This window comes from Triturus cristatus, chromosome 10 (assembly GCF_964204655.1).
Source record: "Triturus cristatus chromosome 10, aTriCri1.1, whole genome shotgun sequence".
Taxonomy (NCBI): Eukaryota; Metazoa; Chordata; class Amphibia; order Caudata; family Salamandridae; genus Triturus; species Triturus cristatus.
The window spans coordinates 183,633,373-183,659,039 of record NC_140593.1 but is presented as its reverse complement, the minus strand read 5'-3'; the positions used below and the strand labels follow the sequence as shown (position 1 = coordinate 183,659,039).

Sequence of the window (25,667 nt, the reverse complement as noted above, 5' to 3'; positions counted from 1 at the left end):
TGTACTGCTGTTTGCCATTGTAGCTGAGTGATAGATTCCACTTTGGTAGAAAAAAGGGCACAAACAGTATTTTAAAACTGGATACTGTTCCTTTGAGCATAGCCCACACCACAAAGTATTGTACAACTGGGTACTCTAAAATGGTCACAGGGAAGGATGCTTTTCTAATTCTTAGGCAGTGAGAGAGTTGGCAATATTGCCAGTCATAATGATCAGTAAAGTCAAATTCAGAGCAAAATGTCTAAAAAGATTTAATAAAGACTTATTCAAACTAATAATCTCATTCCAAAATGTATTTGGCCTTCTATTCATTCCAATACAGTCATACCATTGATCATAATAGCTGCAATATGCAGGTCTGAAGAATGGCAATCTGCAGCAATGTTTATGGCTCTGTGCACCACCTTCCAGTAATCAGCATTGCATAGTTACAGGATTGGTGAGTGTGGAATGTATGGACATATTTGTAAAAGTACTTTAGACCCGGTAAGCATCCATTTTATTCTTTTCCTGCAAGGTTCATTAAGGAGGTTTGAATGTTTGTCTACAAAAGCACCTTAGCTGGGAGAGGTGATGAGCCCAAATATAGGAATAAATGTATGAGAGTATAAGGTCTCCTGATGCAGTATCAGCATAACGCTTTTCGTGATTTTCATATAAGCTGTTTAACCCACATGCAAAGTTGCATTGGGATTATATATGAATGTAAACAATTCTAGTAGGTGGGGGCCAAATAAGAGATGGATTTAAATCCACACCTTGAACGTTGAGTGCAGGGAATAGTTAGTAGCTCTTTGTCCTTAGGTCGCAAATTCCTGACAGGAAGATATCATTTAAGCTTTTGGTGTAAGTATCTTGGTCCTTGGTCCTTTCCCCACTAGAGATCTGTGGGTGAGGCAGCAGATCTTGAGTATAATTCTCTTTCTGACAGGTAGCCAAAGTAATGATCATTAAAGGTGGAAGTGATGCTGATCTGGAAGTAAGATTACAAATAAGCCTTGCAGCGGTGTTATGCACGACCTAGAGAGTAGGGTCTAATGGCAGAAGCCAGATGAGTATTGCCATAGTCAAGCCTGCTGACAACTAATGCCTGTATTAAAAAGGCAAGGCTTTCCTTAGTAGCCATAATATGTGAAAGCAGGTACCTGTAATTCATAGGACTTGCTCCTTCATTGTTAGGGCTTGATCCAGTTTAATACCAAGAGTTTTTACAACCTGACAGGGAGTGGGAACACTCCCAAGCTCAGGTGGCTACCAATCTGAAGTCCATATTTGTTGGGCTATTCCAAAAGCATAATCTCAGTCTTTTCAGCTTTATCCTGAAGGTAGTTCACGTACATCCACTCTGCCACCGCTTTCATCTGATTTGAGAAACGTTCGTTCACTTTGTCCACCTTGTTGTCAAAGGAGATGACCAACTGAGTGTCATCGGCATAGGACAAGATTTCAAACCTGAAACATCTAATGAGTTCAGCCAATGGGGCCATATATATATTGGACAAGTCAGAGACAAGCAAGATCCCTGGGGTACCCCTTTGTCAATCGTTATAGTGCATGACTTAAAGTGATCAAAAGAGATCACCTGAGATCTGTTAGTCAAGAAATCCTGGAAGGGGGCGTGGCCTCGGAGGGAATGGAGTAGTATGTGCTTCTTCTGCTCTCCAACTCCTGAGGCCCATCGACTGCACTGGGGCAAACAAGGGGGCATCCTTTGGCCTCAGGAGTGCCGCAGCTCCCCCGCTTTTGCAGTGTGGCGGTTCACTTGCTCTCCTGTCTAGGCCCAGGATGAAATACAGAAGGGTCCTGCTTCTGTTTTGCTGGGACCCCAGCACCATCTTGCCCCAGCAGCTGATGCTTCACCCTCCCTTACCGCAGCCACAGTGGGACGGCATAGCGGGCTCTCCCCAATCCAAGCCCGGTGGTGGGTGCTGCCCCACAGCGTATGTGGTGAAGACCGCTTTGCTGCTAACCTCCACAGCATCCACCATAAACATAAGAAGTGTGTGGGTGCTCAATGCCCGGATGGGTCCACAAGCTCATCGGTTTTCCTGTCAGCTGGGGGTGTCCTCCGCTGCCCGCACACTGAGTACCCTGTCGGTAGGAGCCGCAGGGCTGGAGTTCCCCAACCCACCTGCTGCCCCTGGCATGTGAAGTGCCCATCCGCACCTTTGCCCCTGCGCAAGGACCCATAGATGAGGTGTTGTGGCATGCGCTATGGGGACGTCTATTGAGTGGGAGGCCTGGGGACCTGACCTTTTTCCTGGACCAGGGCCTGCCCAAGCAGCAGCAGGAGGAGGGAGCGAGAGCCTGCTGACTCCCCAGGTGTCCCTGGTTCCACGACTTCCAACGGTGAGGGAGACCCCATGCTGTGGCTGCTTGTGAGGACTCCCTGGGAGACGCAAGCTCTGCCTTCGGATCTGCGGCCTTTCCGGTGCACATTCGGACTTTGGTCTGAGGCCCCGCCTCCCAGAGAACTGCACTTCTGTGTGTTTGGCATACTGCAAAATGAACAGCGGGCACACTGATCTCTGCGGGGGCCCATGACTGAAGCAGCATCTCCTACGCTGGTGAGCAAAAAACGATGGATTTAGGCCCAGATCTCTGCACTGGGGTGAATGCATGACATTGTTCTGCATGCTGTCCATCAACTCTTGCTTTTGCATTTGTCACCCCGAGTGGGACAGGTATGCCCAGACGTGGGTCCCGTGCTCTCCATGACACTGGAATCAAGCTATCCTGGCTGAAGAGGGGTGAAACTCCGAAAACGGTCCTAGGATGCTTGGTTCCAGTCCAGGGAGGACCTGGCTTGGCAGTTCGGGCTGGACTGTTCCCATGAGGCCCAGGGTCAAGACTGATTTGCATATGGCTGGGTTCAAACTGTTGTTTTTGTTTTTGGGCACAAATATTGGAGGTGGCCTCCCTGGACACAATGGCAGTTTTCTGAGCAGGCCGCCCCAGGCCTCAAGAGGGGACCCGGCAGATTCTAGTCATGGACATAGCACATGCAAATCCTGAACATTACAAGGGACTCTTGTTACACCATTGTGGCCAGGCTTCAGCGGGGGCCTCCTTGGAAGCCGAGGAGACTTCTTGGGCTGAAGTAGACCAGGCCCCTTGGAGGACTCAGCTGGCCTCACCAGCGGGAGTCATGAGGGTAAAGTCTGCGCAGAACGCCGGACTCCCGGTGCATCATGTTGGATGTGGGCTCTCTTGTTCTTATCTCAATGGCTCAGTGACTGTGGAGACAGCTGTGGGGACAGATTACGGTCAGGTCCTCTCATCTTTGCCTCCCATTTCAGAGATGCTGACTGTTCCAGACCGAGGACCATTAATTTGTTCATTGGTGGGGGTGGGGCCAGTGGACTTGTGGCAGTGTGGGAGATTCAGTGTGGGGTTCCCATCACCCTCAGCCATGTGTTGTACATGCTGAGGGTTCACCGCCCCTGGTGCCCAGTTGTCGCCTTGGGCACACGCTTGCTTCACCACCATCCAGAGCCCCTACTGGAGTACACTGGTAAATACTGTTCAAACAGTGGAGAGATGTGAGCTTCATAGCCCCACTCACCTCATACTGGACCTGACGCTCTGCACGATTACGCCACGATCTAAAAATACAAAGGACAATTCAGTGATGTCTCTCTGGAGCAAGGCAGACTCTGAAGCGCCACCCCCTCCCCACTGACACCAGCAGCGTAAGCTGCATCCTTAGCCCCCATTACTCAGGGCTATATGGACACCTTCTTGGAAGAAATCCTTACTGACATCAGCTCACTCAAAGATGAGTTCAAATTCTTTCTCTGTGACATCCTGAGAGAAGTCTTTGAAATTGGTGAGTGACTTGATGATCTTGAGCGGATAGTGGACGCTAGATCTGAGGATCAGAAGATGTTGTGGCGGCGAGTAACAGCCCTGTAGCAGTAAAACATCGACCTACAAACCAAACAGGAAGATTTAGAAAATAGAAGCCGCCGTAAAAATATTAGCATCCGGGGGGTGCATAGGGGCAAGGAGGGCAGTGATATCATGGCCTTCACGGCGGAACGTCTGCAGGCAATCCGTAGAGATGATAAGCTTTTCTGCCTGCTCTTGACAGGGCCCACCCGTTGACCACTGCCAATGGATGCACAGATGTAGTTCCTGACATCCTAACTAGAGTATATTTCTTTATGGAGAAAGAAGCAATATTACGAGCATCTAGGGACAAAACTGAACTCACTTTTTGAGGACATGTGGTACAACATTGCCAGTATCTCGCCCCCATAACATTGAGAAAGCGCTGTGATTTCAAGCATGTCACTGACAAGCTAGGTGCCCTGGGGATCCGCTATCAATTGTGCCACCCCTTTGCCATACTATTCACATGGGAAGGTAAATGTCACTCACTAAGGTCCCTCATGGAGGAGAAGCATTTATTGGGACTCACAGATGACTCTCCGAAGGGTGGGTGGGATCTCAAGCCCAAGTGGACCATGGCAAAACTATAATGGCCCGACAAACGACAAGCATAGGCGTCCTCACAAGAGGCCAAGCATGATATTATCCATCGTCTCTGCAGCATTGGTGGGGGTGTCTCCCCTGCTTGCTTGACCACTGGCTCCCTTTGAGCGCAGGTGCCATCCTGCATTATCCAACACCAGCATGCATGAGTTGACTCTGCTTGGCCCCTTCTTCTTCCTACTGCCAGTGGCACTGGGCCTCAGGGCCTAGGGGTGCCCTACTGTCTCCTGAACTTCTACACCTCGGTTCCTCATCTGATGTCCGCCCGACAGCTTTCTCTTGAGGAGGGTAATTCCTCTAGTGGGTGCAGAGCACTCTGGTGTCTACCTCCGCAAGATGAAGAAGTTTCTGTTGGACCCCGTTGGTCTGTTGTTTCCTATGACATGTTTTCTCTTACAGGTTGTATTCCTTTGACAGCGGGGCTGACGGATTGTTACAGCTGCTGTCCCCGATCTCAGGGGTGGTGGGTGAGGCGCTCGTGTCTTCATGTTAGCATCTCCCTTCACAGCCCCCCTAGTGGTCCATCAGCGCTAAGGGTTCACTTGCTTTCTCCTATTGTTGCTTCCTCATAGAGAAAGAGAGGCTGCATGGAGATGAATTGTTCCCTTGTTCGCGTGACACTGCCTTTCTTTCTGTAGGACACTTTACGCACACTCCCTGGCCCCATGTCTATTCTGGGTGGGGCCGATTCACAGAACTAACTTAAGACAAACTCCTAAACTTACTACTTTTGGTATTCACAGAAGTTAGGATTTTGTCTTAAGTTTGTCTTAAGACAAACTTAAGACAGACTTAAGGCAGACTTAAGACAAACTTAAGACAGACTTAAGACAGACTTAAGACAGTCTTAAGACAAACTTAAGACAGACTTAAGACAGACTTAAGTTAGGATTTTGTCTTAAGTTTGTCTTAAGTTTGTCTTAAGACAAACTTAAGACAAATCCTAACTTCTGTGAATACCAAAAGTAGTAAGTTTAGGATTTTGTCTTAAGTTAGTTCTGTGAATCGGGCCCTGAGACTTTAAGCTGATATCTCTGAATGCGTGGGGTCTGAACTTCTGAAACAAACATAAGCAAATTTGGCGATGTATACTACAACACAGTCCAATGTCACCCTGCCCACCTCACGGAGGCTGATTGCACACCCGAAATACCCTAGGCATCACTGGGATGCATGAATACTAAAACTCTTGGGGTAAGTATCCTTTGCAAGGCGAGTTTCTGCACATCTGTTACTAGTGAGGTCCGGGACAGAGAGGGTCGTTTTTTGGCATTACACCTCCTTCTGGGGCAGCGTAAACTCACGATACTCAACATCTATGCTTCGAAAACTTCACAAGACGCTTGTATCAGGCGTATCCTGTGGGAAAGATTAGAGGGGGTGGACAGTGACATTATAGTTTGTAGGGATTTCAATCTGGTATGGGACCCCACTCTAGACCATAGCGGAGCTACTTTCCAGAACACGGAGGCCATGTCCTCATGCTTAAAGCGGGACAAAAAGGATCGGGCCTTGTAATTGGTTGGTGCTATAAACACCCTGAAACATTGGACTACTATTTTCACACATTCATACCTCCTCCTCCCCCATGGAGTATGCTTTAATCACTCGCTCACTCCGTCCTTTGTCACTTAGACACAGTGGAGCTCTCTGACATTTCTATCTCTGACCATGCACATTTTGAGCTGTCATGAGTGAGCAGCTCGTCCCATCCTGGAGGCCCACCACGCTGCCGCTTGCTCCCACACCTCCTTAGTGACCCAGTAGACGCGGCTGAAATACGTAGAGGGATTACTGACTAGTTTACACTCAATGCACTCCTTGAAAGCCCCCTCCACACTCTCTGGGATGGGTTTAAGGACACCATCCGGGGCACAATTACGTCCATAGCCTTTGCGCAGGGACAGGAGGCGAGACAGGTGAAATCCAACCTGTCGGTGAAAATTGAGCAATTGAAGCACTTGGACAACCGCCCCCTCCCACCGAACCAAACGGCAGCTGGCCGTGCTACTCGGCCAACTTTGAACGCACTGGACGGGTAAGGTGGAAAGGGTGCTCCTGGCTTTGGCCGTGCTACTGTGAAGGGGGAGACAAGGTGGGAAGGCTCCTAACTTGCAGGCTATGTCATGCATGGTACAAGACACACATTACTAAGCTACAGAAGGGCGACTCAGGATGGGTGACTGCAGAAAGGGACAAACTTGAGGCTTTTCATGTTTACTACCAAATATTGTGTTCCCGAGAGGATCCACCCCAGCTCTGCTTCACTCTTATTTAGCTGATTGTGAATGGGAACAGCTGCATCCGTGCCACGCTACTCTTCTGGATGACCCGATCACCATTGTGGAACTGCGTGCCACAGTCTGGACCCTACCCCTGGGCAAGATACCCGGGCCTGATGGACTCCAGCTCCTCTTCTATCGACTCTTTTTACCTCACTTCCAGGACCACTTACTGTGGCTTTTTAATTCCTTCATGCAGGAAACGGACCTTATGCCCATGATGGATGCTGCTGAGATCCTTCTCATACTTAAAGCGGTTAAAGACCCGGCCTTGTGCTTCTCCTGTCGCTACCATAGCCTTACTCGATATTAAGCATTTTAGTAAAATATTGGATTCTCGACTGGAACCATATCTCCCGGGCCTCATCTGCCCGGATCAGGTGAGCTTCATTCGCCATAGGCAGGGTACAGACAATGTCCGGAGCAAAGAACACTTGGTGGAAAAGTCACATTGTTTCGATATCCCAGCGTGCCTTCTCTTGCTGGATGCGGAGAAGGCCTTTGGTGAATTGGTCTTACCTCCACGCATTGCTGATTCAATTAAGGCTGGATTGATCTCTAAGTTCATTGCCTTATATTTGGCGCCTGTGACTAATGTCCGTGTTAGTGGACAAACAATGAGGACTGTATCCATTTCTTCGGGGCACACGACAGGGGTGCCCGCTATCACCAATATTATTAGCCCTGGCGGTTGAACCCCTCGCTATCACAATCCGTGGTACGGATATGGTGAAAGGCATATCCTTCTATTTCTGGCTTTAGGGTAAATATGGCTAAGTTGTCTGTACTTAATCTAACCATCCCTGCCCACGACGTGCAACCCTGCAGCAACTAGCACCTTTTCAATGGTCACAGGACACCACCAAATATTCGGCCCTCAATATCACCCCAACACTTGCCTCCTGGCCTCAAGCCAACTGGCATCCTCTTCGTTGCTCCATCTTGGCTGATTTTCAGAGGTGGAAGCCCCTCCATATCTCCTGGTTGGGGCGTGTAAATGTCATAAAAATGAATATACTCCCAAGGGTCCTCTACCTGTTCCAGACACTGCCTACTTTGATCCTGCAGGATGATATCTGCAACATGACATTTATACCTTTATATGGAATGGGAGACAGCCCTGAGTAGCTAATTCCTTGCTGAGGGTACCGCAATTTAGCCTAGCATGTCCCAAATTCCTGGAGTACTACTGGGCAGCCCATCTGGGTTATATTTCTGAGTGGGTGGTTCGGGAAACAATAAGAACTGGGTCCATATGGACCGTGCTGTGGCGTGTAGGCCCATGTGGGACCTTGCTTGGCTGCCCAAACATGCTCGACCACGCAGTGCGTATACTGCCACTCCTACCAGGATGGTGTTAGATATCTGGGACAAGGTGGACATTAAGAGAGGACTAACTACTTTCCCTTCTCCCAACACACCTATCACGCGCAACCCAGACATTCTCCTGGGACTTGCACCCCTCGACTTCCACTGTTGGAGCGATGGGGACCGTCGGACACTTCAAAATATCTTTACGGGGGATGCCATGATATCTTTTGACAAATGCAGGGCAGACTTCCAACTCCCGGACACAACATAACTCCAATATTACTAGCTACGACATTGGGCATTGCATCCTTCGGTATACCCGGAAATTATCCGTCCCTACACCCTTTTTGAAAAGTTATTGCGGGCCTATGATGGTTCAAGAGGATTAATATCTAACACATATCATGTTCTGCAACAGTCTATGGCAGTACACAATCATGCATATCAATCCACATGGCTTAACATCACCCAGGAAGAAATAACACCTAAACAATGGGAAACACTGTGGCGGGATATACCAAAAACCTGCCGCAGTCTCTCCCTATCCATTCCCCTCTCTGCTGGCATTGTGGGGAGGCCGTGGGGGACTTTTGCCATATTTGGTGGTCCTGTAGAGTCATTGCCACTGTGTGAAACATGTATCACTATGGGGAGCACAGAGGGACCAACAGATCTCAAGTGTGTTTGCGGACCCAATCTTAAGTGGTTATATGACAAGCCTCTAAGTGAATTGTCTCAAGTAGAACACTACTATTCCTAGAGAGTGAAGAGAAGAAGGAGACTTGGCAAACAAATCACACAAGGAGTTGGGTGCTGGAGCAAGTGGGGCAGATCAGCAAACCAGCTACTTGCAATACTCTTAAACAATGCAGACTGAGACCTTTATAAAAGTAGTCCTTGGAGATTTAAGGATATGTACAACTATAGAGGAACAATATAATTTAGTGCAAAGGATAGGTGGGGGATCAGGAAACTACTAGCAATGAGAGCAGTTCAGTGGCAGTTATTCATAAAGCATAAGATTACTGCCCACAAGGATGGCACTATCCAAGCAAGATGCATATAGGGTACAATCATAGGCATTTCTGGGACCTGATTGTGAAGCTCGGTCGGTTGTCAATGTCAAGGGAGAAATTGACTTTTCCCTAGTCACGACAATCTGATGTAGCTCTTCCTTGTCTGAACTCCTGTGAGGAAGTCTGTCAGATGAGTGTTCCCTCATTCTGGGTCCTGATTCCTTATGACATCCTGGCCTCCACGCTGCTGGATTCCTATTTATTGGAGCTCAGCTTGTATCTATTTTCCTAGAGTCCAGAGAAATCAAAAATATCTGTAGTTTAATCTGGTACATGATATTCAGTGTTTTTTCCTCGCAATCATGCTCACAGGACACAGCGAGCCATACTTTATGTCACAGTTCTGAAGTCTATGGAGGACTGGAGGGAATTTCTTTGTCTTAACATTCATGTCAGCTGATATGTGTACATGATGATCATTGATCAGAAAATATCCATTCTGTTGGCTTCTTGATTCAACAAACTGTCCTGTTTGCCTCTAAGGAAAAGGGCTAATATTGGCTGGTGTCTAGAGGGAATATAGCATGTTACATCACATGGTATAACAACGCGTTCTATTACAATGCGGTTGTTACAATGACCACGTTGTTAGAAAGTGATACCTATACATCGCAAGTCATTAGATCGACTTGCTGTAGGGGGCGCGCTGGACTTATGAATGGTATAATTTACTATTACAACTCCAGCGTGTTCAACAGTAGGGAAGGTGTTGGAATAGTAAATTATACTATTCTTTATGTTGGAGTGCCCCCTACAGCAAGTCAATCTAATGACTTGCAATGTAAAGGTATCACGTTCTCACAACGCAGTCGTTAAAGGAATGCAATGTAATGGCAGCGTTGTAAACACTGTTTTCCGTCTAGAGGTGTCATTTAAAGTTAACGATCAATGATTTAGGAAGTAAATACATTTGCAATCTGGCCATATCATCTTTCTTTCTCTTTCCATTGTGTGATCTAAAACCCTATTTTTCTCAATGGGTCCTGTCATTAAAATTCACACTTTTGTTACAGAGAATTATCATATCCCGTCCCCAGTCAGGTAATGTACTAAGACTATCCACTGCATCTGTGAGTCTTTGGTCTGTAGTCTTTTGCTTCTGTTATCTAGTTTTTTAATTCTATGCTGGCCATTGTTGTTCCAGTGATGGAAAGCTCCTTTAAAGCTGAGACTAGCATTGTCTTGGGAATTGTCAAAGATGGCAGGTTAGAATGTTATTTGTTATTGGAGACTGCTTTGGATAATATTAGCAGTCGCGAGGCACATGAAGAGGTCATGAGGTAGACACATATATGACGCTGTCCTGGCAAGATAGTGAAACAATCACCAATGTTCAGATTCCTAGATGAATACAGGTATACCATTGCATCCAGTGGTTAATGACAGAACCACAATCAATTCTCTCCAGTCACTTAGCTGTTCAACATTTCCCAGGTGACACTTCACCTCATTAGAGCCACCAAATAATAAGTATCAGTTAGAGTATGCTCACTGGAGTGGTATTCGATCAAATATGTAATACTAATCATCACATTGTGACAGTAGATATATCTCATCACATTGACATTAATGCAGTGAAGAGTCTATGTCTTTGACCCTCATTCAGTTCTGGAGAAAGATGGAAAAGTTTCCTCACCCAGACACAGATTCCTGCAGCTAGCAAAACTAAAAAAAATGCCAACAAAACTCAACAAAATGCTTAGTAAATGACAAAGCGCTTCAAAGCAGTGCCATTCAGTTAGAGGGAAAATCTTTTGCCAATTCACCCCCTTTTTGCCCTTTCTTTCAGGAAGCCATTCGTTGATCTGACCTGAGATATCTCAGCTGTCAGAAACCCAATTAGCATATGCAGATAAGATTTGCTTCCAGGCCACAGAATGTAGTTATCAAGTTAATCCTTTACTGGCTGCAACTATTTATGAAATAGTCATCCATATCACAAACTCTAGTAGATTGTAACCTTTTTGTTTGAGAGGAAGAATCAACTTTGTATCAATAGTAAAATGAACAGTTGCAAGGCATATAAAATATTGTACATATAGTGTATAATGGAGAGTTAGGCGTAGGCAAGCACTTTGTATGATATTTGTTAAAGTGTCATGGGTCCTGTTAGTTTTGAGATATATTTATATTTACAACCAAAAAAGTCTGCACCAACTAGTCCTTATCCATTTATAAAGTTTTACTGACATAATCCATGTGAATGCTTAGCTTACAGTGGGACAAGCAATACATAAGAAATAGACTCCATTTTCAGGCTAGGCTCTCAGCTCTTCTCAATGCAGGTCCGTAGTAGAAGTGTGATATTCAAAGTGAAAGACAAAATAATATACAAAGAGCGTACCTGGGTTTAAGCGTTGTGAATAGGCCTAGACCCATAACTCAGGGCAAAATGTTTAAATCCTACTTTTATCTTATCAGAGCAGGTGAAATTTAGTTCATATGCCAATTCAAATGACTTTCTTCATCCAGTAACCTGAGATTATACAAAATTGAATTTATTTGCCAAACAGGAAATTTCAGATTTGTGCTTATTGACTCTTTTTATATTGTTATCTCTCTTCAATTATTCTTATTTATTCTATTTATCTTAGGTATTAACATATATACCCTGCACAGATGGCATCCAGGCCCTTTACATGCCTGACAAATTGCATAAAGACAATTCTACAAATTACACTTTAGAGATTGGAAGAAAAAATAGGTGGACTCGCCAAATATGAGCCAAATTAGATATTATTATTTTTTTTTTTTTTTTTTTTTTTGAAAAAGTTTTTATTGAACAGTAATGCGGTTACAAGAATGGGCCTACAACCACCCGGGCCGGCCGCTAGGTACATAAGGAAATATACACATATCAAGGCTACAGTCAGTTCCCAGGGCACTGCCCCGCAGTGGCTCAAGATAGTTCTCGAAGAACAGCAAGCGTGAGTCCAACAATAACAGAAACAAAATGAAAAACAATAAAAACAATAAAAACAAAAGGCGAGTTATGAGGGATACCAGTGCGGCTCAGGCTCCCCCCGGGAAACTCAGTCAGAACATTTGAGCAATCCGCTAAAGAGAGGAGTACCGGGAGGCCGGGGACGGAGGGGGGGGGGGAAGGGGGTCAAGGGAGATGAACGTCCATATGTAGTTGTTACAAAAAGCGCCAGGAGCCGCCAAGGGTCAGGGGGACATGGCGATATCAGTGTCCACCAGGGGGGCGTACAGATGCCTCCGCGATACGCATTCCATTGACCCCAAATTCTACCCCATGCCCCCGGCTTGCCACGGGCCACATACACTGTCTTCTCCCGAAACATACACCAGTCCATATTCTCCTTCCATACTGACACGGTGGGCGGCCGTTGAGCGCCCCAAAGTTGCGCTATACCCCTCTTGGCAATCATGTTCCCTAGGGCCGCCCACCGAGTCTGGGCCGCGTTGTAGTCATTGGGCTCCCACACATTCAGGACACAGCGACGCACCTCCGGCAGCAGCACAACCCCGGTGACCTGTCCCATAACCGTGTGGACCCGGCGCCAGTAGTCCGCCACCTCGCGGCACTCCCAAAGGATATGAAGAAAGGTGGCGCTGAGCCCACAGCCTCGCTTACAGAGCCCGTCGTCGGAAAATCCCATCGTGACCAAGCGCGGACCCGTGACATACACCCGGTGGAGAATCTTGAGCTGTACCAACCGGAGACGAGCCGGAATGGCAACCTCCTTGGGGGACGACAGTGCAGACTGCCAGTCTTCGTCGTCCAATTCGACCCCATCCCCAGTCCAAGCCTCCCGAAGGCGCACCAGGAGATCCGCCCGGTGATTAATCAATTTTTTATAAATTAAAGAAATAGTACTATCAGGGACATGTCCGTCAAGTATGCGGTCCTCGAGGGGCGAGGAGACAGGGATCTTAGTCCCCTCCCCGAAGACCGAGAGCAGGGCGTGTCGAACCTGGGCGTAGCGGAAGAACTCCCCGTCGGTCAGCTCGTATTCGGCCTGGAGCACCGCGAAAGTCTTGACCGCGCCCTTGTGCCACAGGTCTCCCACTTTGCTGATACCAATCGCGTCCCACTGGTCAAACCCCTTGGTGGTCCACAAGCTGCCCAGGCGGTCGGAGGCAAACAAGGGAGTAGCACATGTCATTCGCTCACTCCAGCCCATGGCCGCAGTGGCAGCCCTCCAGGTCCGCACAGCAATCTTAGTAGGACCCGTAAGGGTCCGGTCAGCCAGGTGGGAATAAAGTGCCCTGTTGTAGTTCCCGCCGGGAAGTAGGAACTTGTCCATCTCATACGCCGGATTCAAGCCGGGCGCATACGTGGCGTGGTTAATGGCAGATAGCTGCGAGGCCCAATAGTACCTGCGAATGTCAGGAAGCGCGATGCCCCCGTCATACCAGGGGAGAGTGAGCTTGGCAAGAGCAATACGCGCCCGGCCGTTCCACACCAGTCTCCTCTGCAGGCTCTCCACCTCCCGAAAGTAGGCCACTGGGATAACGTCGAAGGAGTTCTGGAGTGCATAGAGGAACCTGGGAAGGGACATCATTTTAAACAGCGCGGCCCGACCCAGCGGGGACAGGGGCAGCCTGCACCACCGGGCCGTGTCCTCACGCAGTCGCCGAAGTGGACGCAGGAGATTCTGCTCATAGCGAGCCACCGGGTCCAGCGAAACGTATATCCCCAGGTACTTAAAGCCGCTCAGAGATATTTGAATCGGGAGCCGAGGCGGCAGGAGAGGAGGACCACCAGAGATGGGATAAACGCAGGATTTAGACCAATTGATCGTGAGACCCGAATTGTTCCCAAAGGAGGTCAGAACGTCAAAGAGGACGCTGAGTGACTGCCGCGGTGAGGTGAGATACAGGAGAATGTCGTCCGCATACAGCGAGACCCGATCTTCGAAGCCCGGGCCCCACCGGATCCCTCTAAGCGAGGGCTCCCAACGGAGCCAGGCAGCGAGTGGCTCCAGGGCGAGAGCAAAAAGCAACGGGGACAACGGGCACCCCTGCCTCGTGCCCCTGCCAAGGGCAAAGGGCCGAGAGACCCGCCCATTCACCACCACTTGAGCCGTGGGTCCCGTGTAAAGGAGCCTTACCCAGCCAATAAATCCCTCTCCAAAGCCGAATTTATCCAAGACGGCCCAGAGGAATGGCCACTCAATAGTGTCAAATGCCATCGTGGCATCCAAAGAAACCAGCACGGCCGGTTCGGTGAGGAACTCCGCCCTGGCGAGGACCCCGTGCAGACGACGCAAGTTAAGAGCGGTGTTGCGGTGCGGGATAAAGCCGCATTGGTCCGGATGAATAAGGTCGCACACGACACTCAACAATCGATTGGCCAGGACTTTCGCCAGGATTTTAGGCTCCGCATTGAGCAGTGAAATAGGCCGGTAAGAGATACAGCGGTCACGCGGCTTGCCCTCCTTGGGGATAACGACTATAGAGGCCAAGCGCTGGTCGGCCGGAAGGGAACCCGCCGCAAGAGAGTCGCGGAACATGCGGCTGAGGAAGGGCGCAAGCTTATCAGGACGCAATTTGTATAGTTCAATGGGCAGACCGTTAGGACCCATAGCCTTGCCCGAGCGAAGGGAACGAATCGCGGTCGCTATTTCATCCGACGATAAGGGGGCGTCCAGCCGCTCCCGGTCCTCAACGGACAGGCCGGGCAGAGCAATATCTCTCAGTAGGAGGCGAGAGTCATCCTCGTCCCTGTCAGTCACCGGGGAGTACACGGCCCGGAGGTGGTCAGCGAAGCATTCCACAATCTCATCCGGCTCAGTCACACACACACCATCCGCAGCACGCAACTCGGGGACCACACGATTCACTCTCTCCTTTTTGTCCAGCCACGCAATCAACTTTCCCGCTTTGTCCCCCGCGTCATACAATCGGCCCTGCAGCTCCCTATACATAGTTTTGGCCGCGTCAGTGACCAGGGACCTATATTCGAACTGTTTCAGGCTAAGGGCATGTAGCCCGTCCGGAGTAACATTCGCCTCCAAGGCCGACTCCAGCCCCGAGATGTCAGTCTCCAGCTTCACCACCGCCTCGCTCCTGACCTTCTTGGCCACCACTATCTGGGCGAGGGCGTGTCCGCGTATAACAGTTTTAAAGGCTTCCCAAAGGGACAGCGCAGACGACACCGACCCCTCGTTTTCACTGAAGTATTGGTCCATGGCCTTAACCAGGCTGTCACGAGTCACAGGGTCCCGCAGGTACCAGGGGTTAATGGGAGCTATCCGCCCCGCGGACCGCGACCCGGTGTCAAAGAGAAGCCACAGCGGAGAATGGTCGGAGATACCACGCGCCAGGTGTCTGACCTCTCGAATCCGACCAGTCTGCGCCGCGGGCGTAAGGAAGTAGTCTAACCTGGAGAGACTCCCATGCGCCCCCGAATGAAAGGTGAACTGGCACTGGGTCGGATGCATTAGTCTCCAACTATCCACCAAGCCGAAGGTCTCCAACATCCCGCCCAGCCATGACTGGGCAGCGGGGAGGGTCCTCGGTGGGTGACGATCCAGTTCACCCGAGACCACAGAATTAAAGTCCCCGCCCATGAGCAGGAGGCCGTCCGGGAGGTCAAGCAGCATTCGACCCAAATCAGTAAAGGTGGAGTTCTGGAGGCCCGGGGGGACGTAGACTGAAACCAGGGTAAGGGGCTGCCCCTCCCACCTCCCAATCAAACACACATAGCGCCCTCTGTCATCCGAGACTATCCTCGTGATCTCCACCGGAAGGGAGGTTCGCAGGAGAATGCCCACCCCCCTGGAGCCAGTTGTGAAACCAGAATGGGCTACGAGGCGGTATCCCCCCCTGTTCATCGCATGGCAGACATTGCCGACCAAATGCGTCTCCTGGAGAAACACCACATCAGGAGTCAAACGACGCAAATATTGCAGTACAACACCCCGCTTAATACGGTCCCCCAACCCATTGACGTTCCATGACATAAGCCTCAACCCGTCTCCCCCCATCCCCCCCAATAGATCAAGAGGCCCCCAGCCCGCAGCACCGCTCCCAAATATGGATAAAAATCAATACCTCGCCCTGTAAACAATAAACACACAACTAAACAACCCCTCTTCCCCCCCAACCCCACCCCAAGTCCAACGCCCCCCACCCTGCACCCCTGCGGGCCAAAGACCCCCCCCAACTTGCAGTGTGCCTGTCGCCCCACTAACCCCATTCTACAAAAAGACCCCGGAGGAGGAAAGGGACCCGAACCCGCCCGCACCCCTCACGGGTCCTGGTAAAACACAGTATGCAAAAGAAGTAAGACCCAACTGTACAGTGCAAAACCGCAAAAGCAAGGACCAAAGGTCAGTCTAAGGGGACCCATCACCTGCGGTGCCCCCAGAGGGCCCGGGCCGGCCACCCATGTCCGGCAGCGAGTCCAGCCAGTCACTTGCGGCCACAGGAGAGTCAAAAAAGACTGTCCGTTCTCCATGCTCCACTCGAAGTTTCGCCGGGTAGATCATCGAATACTTCAGGCCTAGCTCGCGGAGACGGCGCTTCACCCCTTGGAATCCCATCCGCTGTTTCTGGACCAGTTGCGTGAAGTCCGGGTAAAAGTTGATGGTCGAGTTCTCGTAGCGGACCGGGCCACGGGTCCGCGAAGCCTGCAGAATAGCATCGCGGTCCCTGTAGTGGAACAGTTTAGCCACGATAGGCCTCGGGGGGGCCCCCGGCCGCGGCCGGCCGCCCGGAACTCGATGGGCCCGCTCCACAGCGAAGAATTTGCTTAGGCCAACCGGGGACAGCTGTTGCAGGATAAGTTCCTCGACCACGAGGTCCACCGGGCGGCTGTCGGAGGACTCCGGTACCCCAATGATGCGGATATTGTTGCGTCGGGCCCGTCCCTCGAAGTCCTCAAGCCGCCGGGCCATATGGTCGTTGACCAATCTAATGTCCCCAAGCGCGGCCCGCAGATCCGACACCTCCGCACCCAGGGTGGAGGTCCGTGTATCAAGGGCCTGGACCTTCTCGTTGGTTTTAGAGAGGTCGGCCCGGATCAGGGTGACGTCGATCGCGACAGTGTCGATCTTACGGGCCAGGGCCTCATATTGCGTCGCGATAGTTTCCCTGATGCCCTCGATGGCGCCCATAATATCTTGTAGGGAAGGTTCCGCAGAGACGGTCATGCCTCCCCCTGCAGCATCCGGGGAGAGGCCAGCAGCGCCAGGGGACCCCCTGCCCTGGGTATAGCGGTCCATGTTGTTGCTCTGGACCGCTCCCCCGCGCAGTGAAGCCTTGGTCTTGCGCCCCTCCGGACCCCCTTTGCCCGCCATGTGAGCGCAGTCTCTCAATGGGACCTCCGATCAAGGGGAAAGGACCAAAAACTGTCGGTGTAGGAGGCGTTAGGCCCGCCAGTAGCAGATGGAAGCAAGCCTCGGGCAGAGGCCCAGGAGGCACCTCGCCACCTTGAGCACGCACGCCAGATGATCTCCTGAAGGCCAAAACCGAAACCGAAAGTACTGAATCGGTAACTGGCACCGCGCTGAGGCCGCTGTTGTTCAATTGCAGCCCGGCCCCACGGGTCACCTTCACCCCGGCCACCTCCGTCGGGTGGGTCCCAAAAGTTCGGACGACGACAACTCAGGATTCCCAGGTCCGATTAGAGTTTTGAAAAGAGATATATGATCAGCTGGTCTTCATCTCCCAGATTCCATACACCAAATCAGGATAGTCTCAGGATATATTCCGAGGAGCAGAAAGGGTCCGGGGAGCCCTGTGCTCACGCGACCATCTTGGATGCGCGCTAGGCTCCTCCTCCAAATTAGATATTATTAAAAAATATTTTCAGAAGTTTAATGAAGAGAGGAGATTGAATCAAGCATATTTCTGAAAACCAGGAGATCCAAGACTTTGAGACTTTTCTTCAATAGGCAGGCTTTTTGGTGGAAGGCAGAGACTTGTATACAATGTAGCTAGTTTTAAATATAATCAAACCTTTGGAGGGAGCCTTTGGGGTGTTTAGAGAAAGGTAGTGATATGGTCCATCCATCTTACTCCAATAATCAGACAAGCTGCTTCATAAGTAATGACAAAGGGGCATTTTTACGAGCCCTGTGCACTGCATTAGCATCACTTTTTGTGGCACAACAGTGGCGCAAAACACTAAATCATATTTATGAGGCCAAGCAAACCCCCTTTGCAGGACTTTGAATGGCCTCATAGATATGGAATGAGGCAAGGCAGTGCAAATCGCTGCGTTGCCTTAATCTGTACTAGGGAGGCATCCAATAGGCTTTGCAGTGGATGCTCCCACGCAACACCCATGGATTTTGATGCATCCTCAGATTTACAAGACCAAATAAACCTGGAAATGCGCCAAAATCTTATGCCTCCCTATTCTGAAGCACACTTAGAGGAAAAAAGCCTCCCAGGATTGTTTTTGTGCAGGACGGTGCCTCTACATGCACAAAAGCAATCCTGCATACAACTCAGGGAACCTTGCACCATGGTGCAAGGGTGCCAGCGTTGACACTAAGATGCCGAAACTGCACCTGCGCAGGGGCAAAGGACACGAAGGCACCATATGCCACAGCTACAAGTGCATTCCTGCCCTTTCACTTTGACACAGGGCAGTGTAGTTAGGTGACTTGCTGTGCTGCCCTGCGCCAAATTCCTATAAATATGCCCCAAAGTGTCAACAAGTAAGAAGCAGGAATATGAGCCAATAAAATATACAAACAGACCCTAAAGTGATTAGTTGCTTTTTCCAATCAAAGAATATGATTTCTTATACTTCAGTCATTGATGGGCAGTTAGAATTGTAATACTTTTAAACATAATACAATTTGGATGTTTAGCATCATACTAAGATGGTCCTGTGATGTTTCAAAATTTACTGCCCGATGGTGTTTTGCAAAATGTCAAACGTGGTCATGGCTAGAAGAGAAACAGCCGACAAGTGTTTTGTTGATGTAACTTTATCAAGGTTGCAACGATATGTATGCAGAAGTTAAGATGCAGACATAGGGCCTGATTCACAAAGAGTCTCTGCAGTCGGTGCAGGATCTTGCAATGAGAAACTGCAATGCAGAGATCCCACCATGACTGCGGAGGCTCTTCGAGAATCAGGCCCATAGTGTCTTAATAAACATAGTGAAAGAAACGAGGTGAGAAAAGAGAGAAGACGTGAAAGAACATTCCCAGTGACATGCGTTATGTAAGTCCCAGGAGTCCTCAGACCAAAGATTAGTGCACTGGCAACAACATTGACACACTTATAGATTACACCAAAGTGCTATTGGTGAGTGCACATGCATGAGAAGCACACGCACATTTGAACAATATGTGAGATGCACAGAATGAAAAGACCAAAAGAATGCAGTACAATATTCCCAGTGTTACCACTAGCAGTACATTCAGCGAAACATCCAAAAAGTAGATGCATCAAAAATAAGATTTTAGAATAAAGAAAAAACGTTTTAGATAGCAAGATCAACTCTAAATGAAGCTGTATTGTATGAAAATCTGCTGAAGGAAGTAAAGGTAGGAGGTTCTTTCTGCATGATCAATATATATCACCTGACTATTGGAAGACTCATGCAAGGGCATACTTTTAGAGACATCAATGAAGAGGGTGAAGGGTATATTATTCCAAAACCTAATTGACGTGACAATCTTACTGTTTCAGGAGTGAGCCACAGTACGTACTTTATATTATTTATATCAGGAGCTAGACCCCATTACAGATTAGATAGGTTGCTAATGATTGAAATTCAATTAATCCAGTAATATACTTAATAACTTTTGCAGATGACTGTTTTCAGTCAGGAAAATATAGAAGAATCTGCGTTTTTACATTTTTTATAATCAATGTATGCAACACAAATTCAGATTTTGATTCAATCCTTCTGGTAAGGGCCCTCCACACCTTCAATTACAATGCCTGAGCTTGTGCACACTCTTTTAACAAAAACTCCAACCACTGTTCAATTAGTGTTTACCATGGCCGTAGAGGCATCCCCAAGAAAAGTGAATATATTGCCAGGGTACCCCAGAGGTGGCTGCCTCGGGGCTATTTAGGAGTATTGTTGCACACTGCTGATTCCAGCTCGCCTGGGGAGCTGCAGATTGAGGACCACTATATGTGTGTTAATGAAGAAACATTCTTTCAATAGCATGGTTTTGACCTCATTTACATTGAGCAGTAAATGTGGCCCAGTAACATTTGGTTTCCTATTCGCTGCATCACATTCCACATTATTTTCGCTGACAGTCCAGAATATAGAGCTCTTCTGTTAGCTTCTCTTTCTTGAAATTCTTCTTCTTCATTCCACCTATTGGTTTTCAGTAAATTAGTTTGATCATGTATGATACAAAGACAGAATCCTATATATGTGCTGATTATTTTGTCTTTCAGTCCAGTATAGTATACATTGTTTATTTAAGTTGGTGGTAGAAGCCTTCTGTTGGAAGTTTTGATTACAATTTGTATTTGGTTGCTTGGTAGCAAAATGAGCAAGTGAAAAAGGGCCCTTCAATTATCAAGACTACAAAATAAAAACCACGTGACATTCCTGTTTTAACATTTTGAGTATGGATTTTCATTTACAAATGTCACTGAATTTTTATATTTTAAATATTTGTTAATAATGAATGTGTATTGATTTTGCAGTAAAAAGCCTAAGAAGCCCCCAAGACGGCAGAACAACCGACTGAAACCTTTAACTTTGGCCTATGATGGAGATGCAGACATGTAGAGCATTCAGGGCACCAAACAATTTCCAATTGGTATATGAGAAAAATATGGAACTTGTGAGACGAACTGACATGAGTTTGAAAATATTTCTAAGGTCCATCCAAAAAATGACAAATATGGAATAATCTCAAGTTGGCAAAAACAAGGTTTATCTGCAGTCAACAATCTGGTGTTTTGGTTAACTAAAAGCATGCACCTGGGAAAAAACATGTATAATGGCCTTCTAATGGTGTTCAAGATAAAAGAATTAAACCAAATCTTATTATAAACACTATAACTGTTTGCGAACACAAAACAAGTTAACAGGCCTGGTTTGAGACTTCAGCATCGAAGTATACCTACGACGCATGAAGACTTCATACCCGCCACTCAGCAACTATTTATACTCAAGTATAACCAATGTACTCAATTGGCACACATTTCTCTAATGCTCTGTTAATTTGGATTGTATAGAATAAAGCACAATTTTGCATTTGGTAAAATATCTATTCATAACGGAGTAGATACTTCAGCAAGTTCAAAATTGTGGTTATGGATACTATTTGTGATCGCTTACTTAACATGAGTAGACGTGATTGCAGAACTTGATTCTTTTATCTCTCCAAAGTGCATATGCCACCATACAGTGTCCTCTATTTCAGTATTTTATAGTGATTTCTGTCTCAAAAACTATCCATTTGTAAATGTTTCTACTCTCTCTACTTTCAGATTGTGGCCTGCATCTTTTTTCTATATGTAAGGCACATTTTTGCACTATATTAGTGCTGCATGATATGCACTTAACTAGTATTGCCATAGAAACAGCCTCTTTTCATGAAGGATGATGTGTCTTGTGCTAGAAGTGTGAAGTAGACATTTGCAAAAAAAGGCAGTGTTATGTCTGGATGGAAGTAGAAAAGTTTGAATGAGACACAAGCAATTCACCAACTTTGTGTTTACAATATACGGTTTCTTGTTGGAGCAACACTTTTGTATATTATTCAGCAGAATTTACAGGAATTACTAGTTTTCTGCCGTATATACCTATAACAATTTGGTTCCTTGTTCATTTTTAATCATATTTTGAAGGGTATTTATGATTATAGAATTTTGTATTTATTATCTTTGGTAAAAAAAGAAAATGTGTTGTACCTCAAGTTATATAAAATATTCTTCTTGTTTATCAAAAGTTCTATGAATATATTCAATGCCACCTAAAAGTATGGTATTGAGGCACATTCTGACATCTCTCAGCCAATACATCATATTTCGACCCTTGATAGCTGTAGAAATCAAAGTTATTATTGGACACATCTCATAGTTCTTGGAGAAATGTATGAGTTAATCAAATGGGTTTGCTCTAACCTATATTGAGTGTTGCATTTATGAAAACAAAAATCACACTATCTCTGAGAGACAATTGTTCTTTAGAATATTTTTCATAATGTTCAATTACAAATGTATTTTTCTCATCTTTTTATCAATTTTGTGCATTTGATTCCATGTCAAGATGTTGCTGCTTTAGACACTGTCCTGGCAATTGTGTATTGCAAACTAGGTCTGCAGCAAGTGGCTGAGGAATACATTTGTTACTGGAATAGTTTCTCTCTAATGATATGGAGGACAGCTAAAAGTAGCAAGTATTATTAGAAGAGACCACATTTGGTTCAATTGGGACACTGTCTTTCTTACAGCTTTGTAGCAATAACATATTTTAAAGCATAAAGGGTATAATGTTTACTATAATTATACTATTTCCTTTACAAACGATGGCAAGACCCTCATGATCATTTAAAAAATAGTGTTTGTTTTAAAACAAGAAGCTTAGTTTAATATTAGGATTCCATTTATCTCCATGAATACAATAGAAACGGATATCAACACATTCCCAGTAATATTTTTTGTAATATTTTCTTTATAGCTTTTTTCCTAAGAAAGGCATGATAATGACGATAAGTCATTTTTTGGTGTATGTGTTATTATTATATAAGGGTTGAAGGTAAAAATGCTCCAAATTTTAAGAGTAGAAAAAAATCAATATACAAACAAACACAAATAGAAGCAATTGAAAACATCTGAAACAGCAGTGTTCTTTTTTTACAGTTGGTAGATCTTTGTATCACTTGAATCTCTTTTAATTTAATATTTTATGTATAATTATAAAATTAGGTTTGAGCTATTTTTAATCTCTGAAAAGAATCTAGTTCCAGTGTGCATGCCAGAGTGACCTTATCCTGCCAAATTTCACTAGAACTAAAAAAGAATGTAACATGTTAATATTTAGAATACAATTGCCGATCAGTATTTCCTGGTTTTCTATTCCTGTTTAATGAAAGGTGCGTGTAGATGTGCTGTACATTGTGGTGAGATGGGAGAGTGAGGGTATGATTGAATTGAAGAGCAGAGACTCAAAAAATAGAGTTCCTATTAGTTCTGCCCCATCATTGAACATAAAATTCAAGGTAAGACAGCTGGTTCATTTTCATTCTAATTAAACTTTAGCAGTATGTCTAATAACACTGCGCTAGTTTTCATGCTAAACAGCACTTACAACTTTTTTACAATACATCAACATGGTTATACTGGCAACATCATTATATGGCTCTTTTGTCTAACATAGATGTGAAAATCTCATGATGGTAAGATTACATGCCAGTTTTACTAACTGCCTTTGTGGCATGGGAATAGTAGATGATGAACTGAGATCTGCCAACTAACTGTGTAGTGTGCTTTTATAATGTAACATACAAGGCACTCACTATTATTTCCAAATGTTCTGCTAATTAAGCCTTTAAAAACTGGCAAACAAAGTTGTTCATTAGGCAAGCATTCATTATAGCAGCCATAAAGTTTAACTTTCTAAACACGTGTCATTGTAATGTGAAAATGAATTAACAAGCACGTATTTAGTGATGTTGGTGCTACAAGCAAGTGCTGTACAAAGTATGTGCTCAAAACTTTACAGTTATTAGCTAGCTAGTAGAAATGATATTCCCATTGATCAGAAGTATACAAACAGTTATGCATAGTACAAGCTGGTTTAACTTTGGTGATATGGCTGTAGTGCTTTGCAATTTTCATTATAAATATGTCTCCACTTTTCTATCTACTGCTGAGATTTCTACACTGTATATTGGTTATAATCCTCATTTTCCCTCCCATAACGCCTCACGGTACATTTTATAATACAACATTAATCTATTCAGTTCTTGTAAATTAATGTAAAACATTGTTAATATAAACAAAATGTGTCTTTTTACATTTCTGTAAACTGTGATCACCCAGAAGTTAATAATTTATTTTGCTTAACTTCAATTGAATGTTTATTTTATAGAATAACGATGCATATGTTTACGGAATGCTTTACATTTTTGTTATTTGCTATTTTGTAAATTGTGTAATGTATTTTATTTTTTAAATTATGTACATTATTTTTTTTATTGCCCTCAATGTGGATGTCTTAAATATGTTTACTTTGTTTATATTTCCAAACTCCTTCAAGCTTCAGTCAGTTCATTTAAATGGCCTGTGAAGATGTACTGCTTTTCCACATTTTCTTATGGGTTATTTGTACATACGTGACCTATATCTGACAATAAAAATACATTGAAAAACTGATTTGACTTGCATCTTTTGTTTTGGAAGGGACTGCACAGTGATTTTCAGTGATGTTTGTATATGTATAGGAGAACATTTCAGTAATATCTGATGTATAAATTGTTAACAGTCCTAATTTTATATGTAAGTTGCAACTGCACTTATTTATTTACATCCTCTTTATCAGAAGAATATATATTCATTTTGTCATCTAAACCACATCCCTTGCCTTTTGGTCCCAAGATCAGTGGCCAGCGAAGGAATCTTTCTGGAAATTATTGAAAAGCCATAATTCTCTTAAAATCTTTTTCTTTGGACTCTAGAGAAAATAGATTGTCAGTTTAAGCCCTGGTATTTTCTCAATCTTTAAACATTATTTCTGGAGTTTATATTATTTTATTTTTATGTATTGTTTGTGAACTGACAAATATTTACAAGAAAATGTTGCAATTAATTAAGAGATTTTTGTGTGCACTATATTTGTGCACATTTGTACGTATATAGACTCAGAATTTGAACATAGAACTTGATATGTTCCTCCCTATTTGTGAAGAAACCCTACGGCCCATCTTCCAATCCCTCAAAAGCGGGTCCCCGCTTGACCCAGCACCAGTCAGACACCTCAAACAAGTTGCTCCCACCATTCTGACACCCATGGTAAATTTGCTGAACTCATCTATAGAACGCGGTCTGGTTCCGCCAAGCTGGAAGAAAGCGATAGTCAAGGCCTTACTCAAAAAGCCCAATCTCGACCCCAACAACTTTGCCAACTTCAGGCCTATTTCCCTGCTCCCATGCGTGAGTAAGATAGCTGAAAAGTTCATTAACAGCCAGCTTTCTAATCACCTGGAAACTAACAAATTGCTAAAATCTTCACAGACAGGATTCCGCCCGGGCCAGGGTACGGAAACAGCGATGGTGGCGGTTGTCGAAGAGGCTAGAAAAATTATTGATGCAGGAGGATCAGTGGCAGTGATCCTTCTGGACCTCAGCGTGGCCTTCGACACCGTCAACCACAGTATCCTGGTCCAGAGACTCCGTGACCTTGGTATCTCGGGCACGGCCCTGTTGTGGCTAAAATCCTTTCTCTACAACCGATCCTTCCAGGTGGCGGAGGGTGACTTCATCTCCAGGGAGACTCCTATACGCTGCGGAGTACCTCAGGGCTCATCTTTAAGCCCTACGCTCTTCAACGTGTATATGTCGCCATTAGAAGGTATTGTCATCCCGTAT

The 25,667-nt window shown here is 46.1% G+C and overlaps 1 protein-coding gene across 1 annotated transcript in view; it reads left to right on the top strand.

Annotated features, from left to right (window-relative positions):
• THSD7A (thrombospondin type 1 domain containing 7A) overlaps positions 1-21,009 on the top strand; it is a 982,498-nt gene extending 961,489 nt beyond the window's left edge. The window contains exon 29 of the mRNA XM_085630781.1: positions 20,775-21,009. Coding sequence (XP_085486907.1) covers positions 20,775-20,859 — 85 coding nt within the window. The 3' untranslated portion in view covers positions 20,860-21,009. The remainder of the gene's footprint in view (positions 1-20,774) is intronic.
• The last annotated feature ends 4,658 nt before the right edge of the window (positions 21,010-25,667 follow it).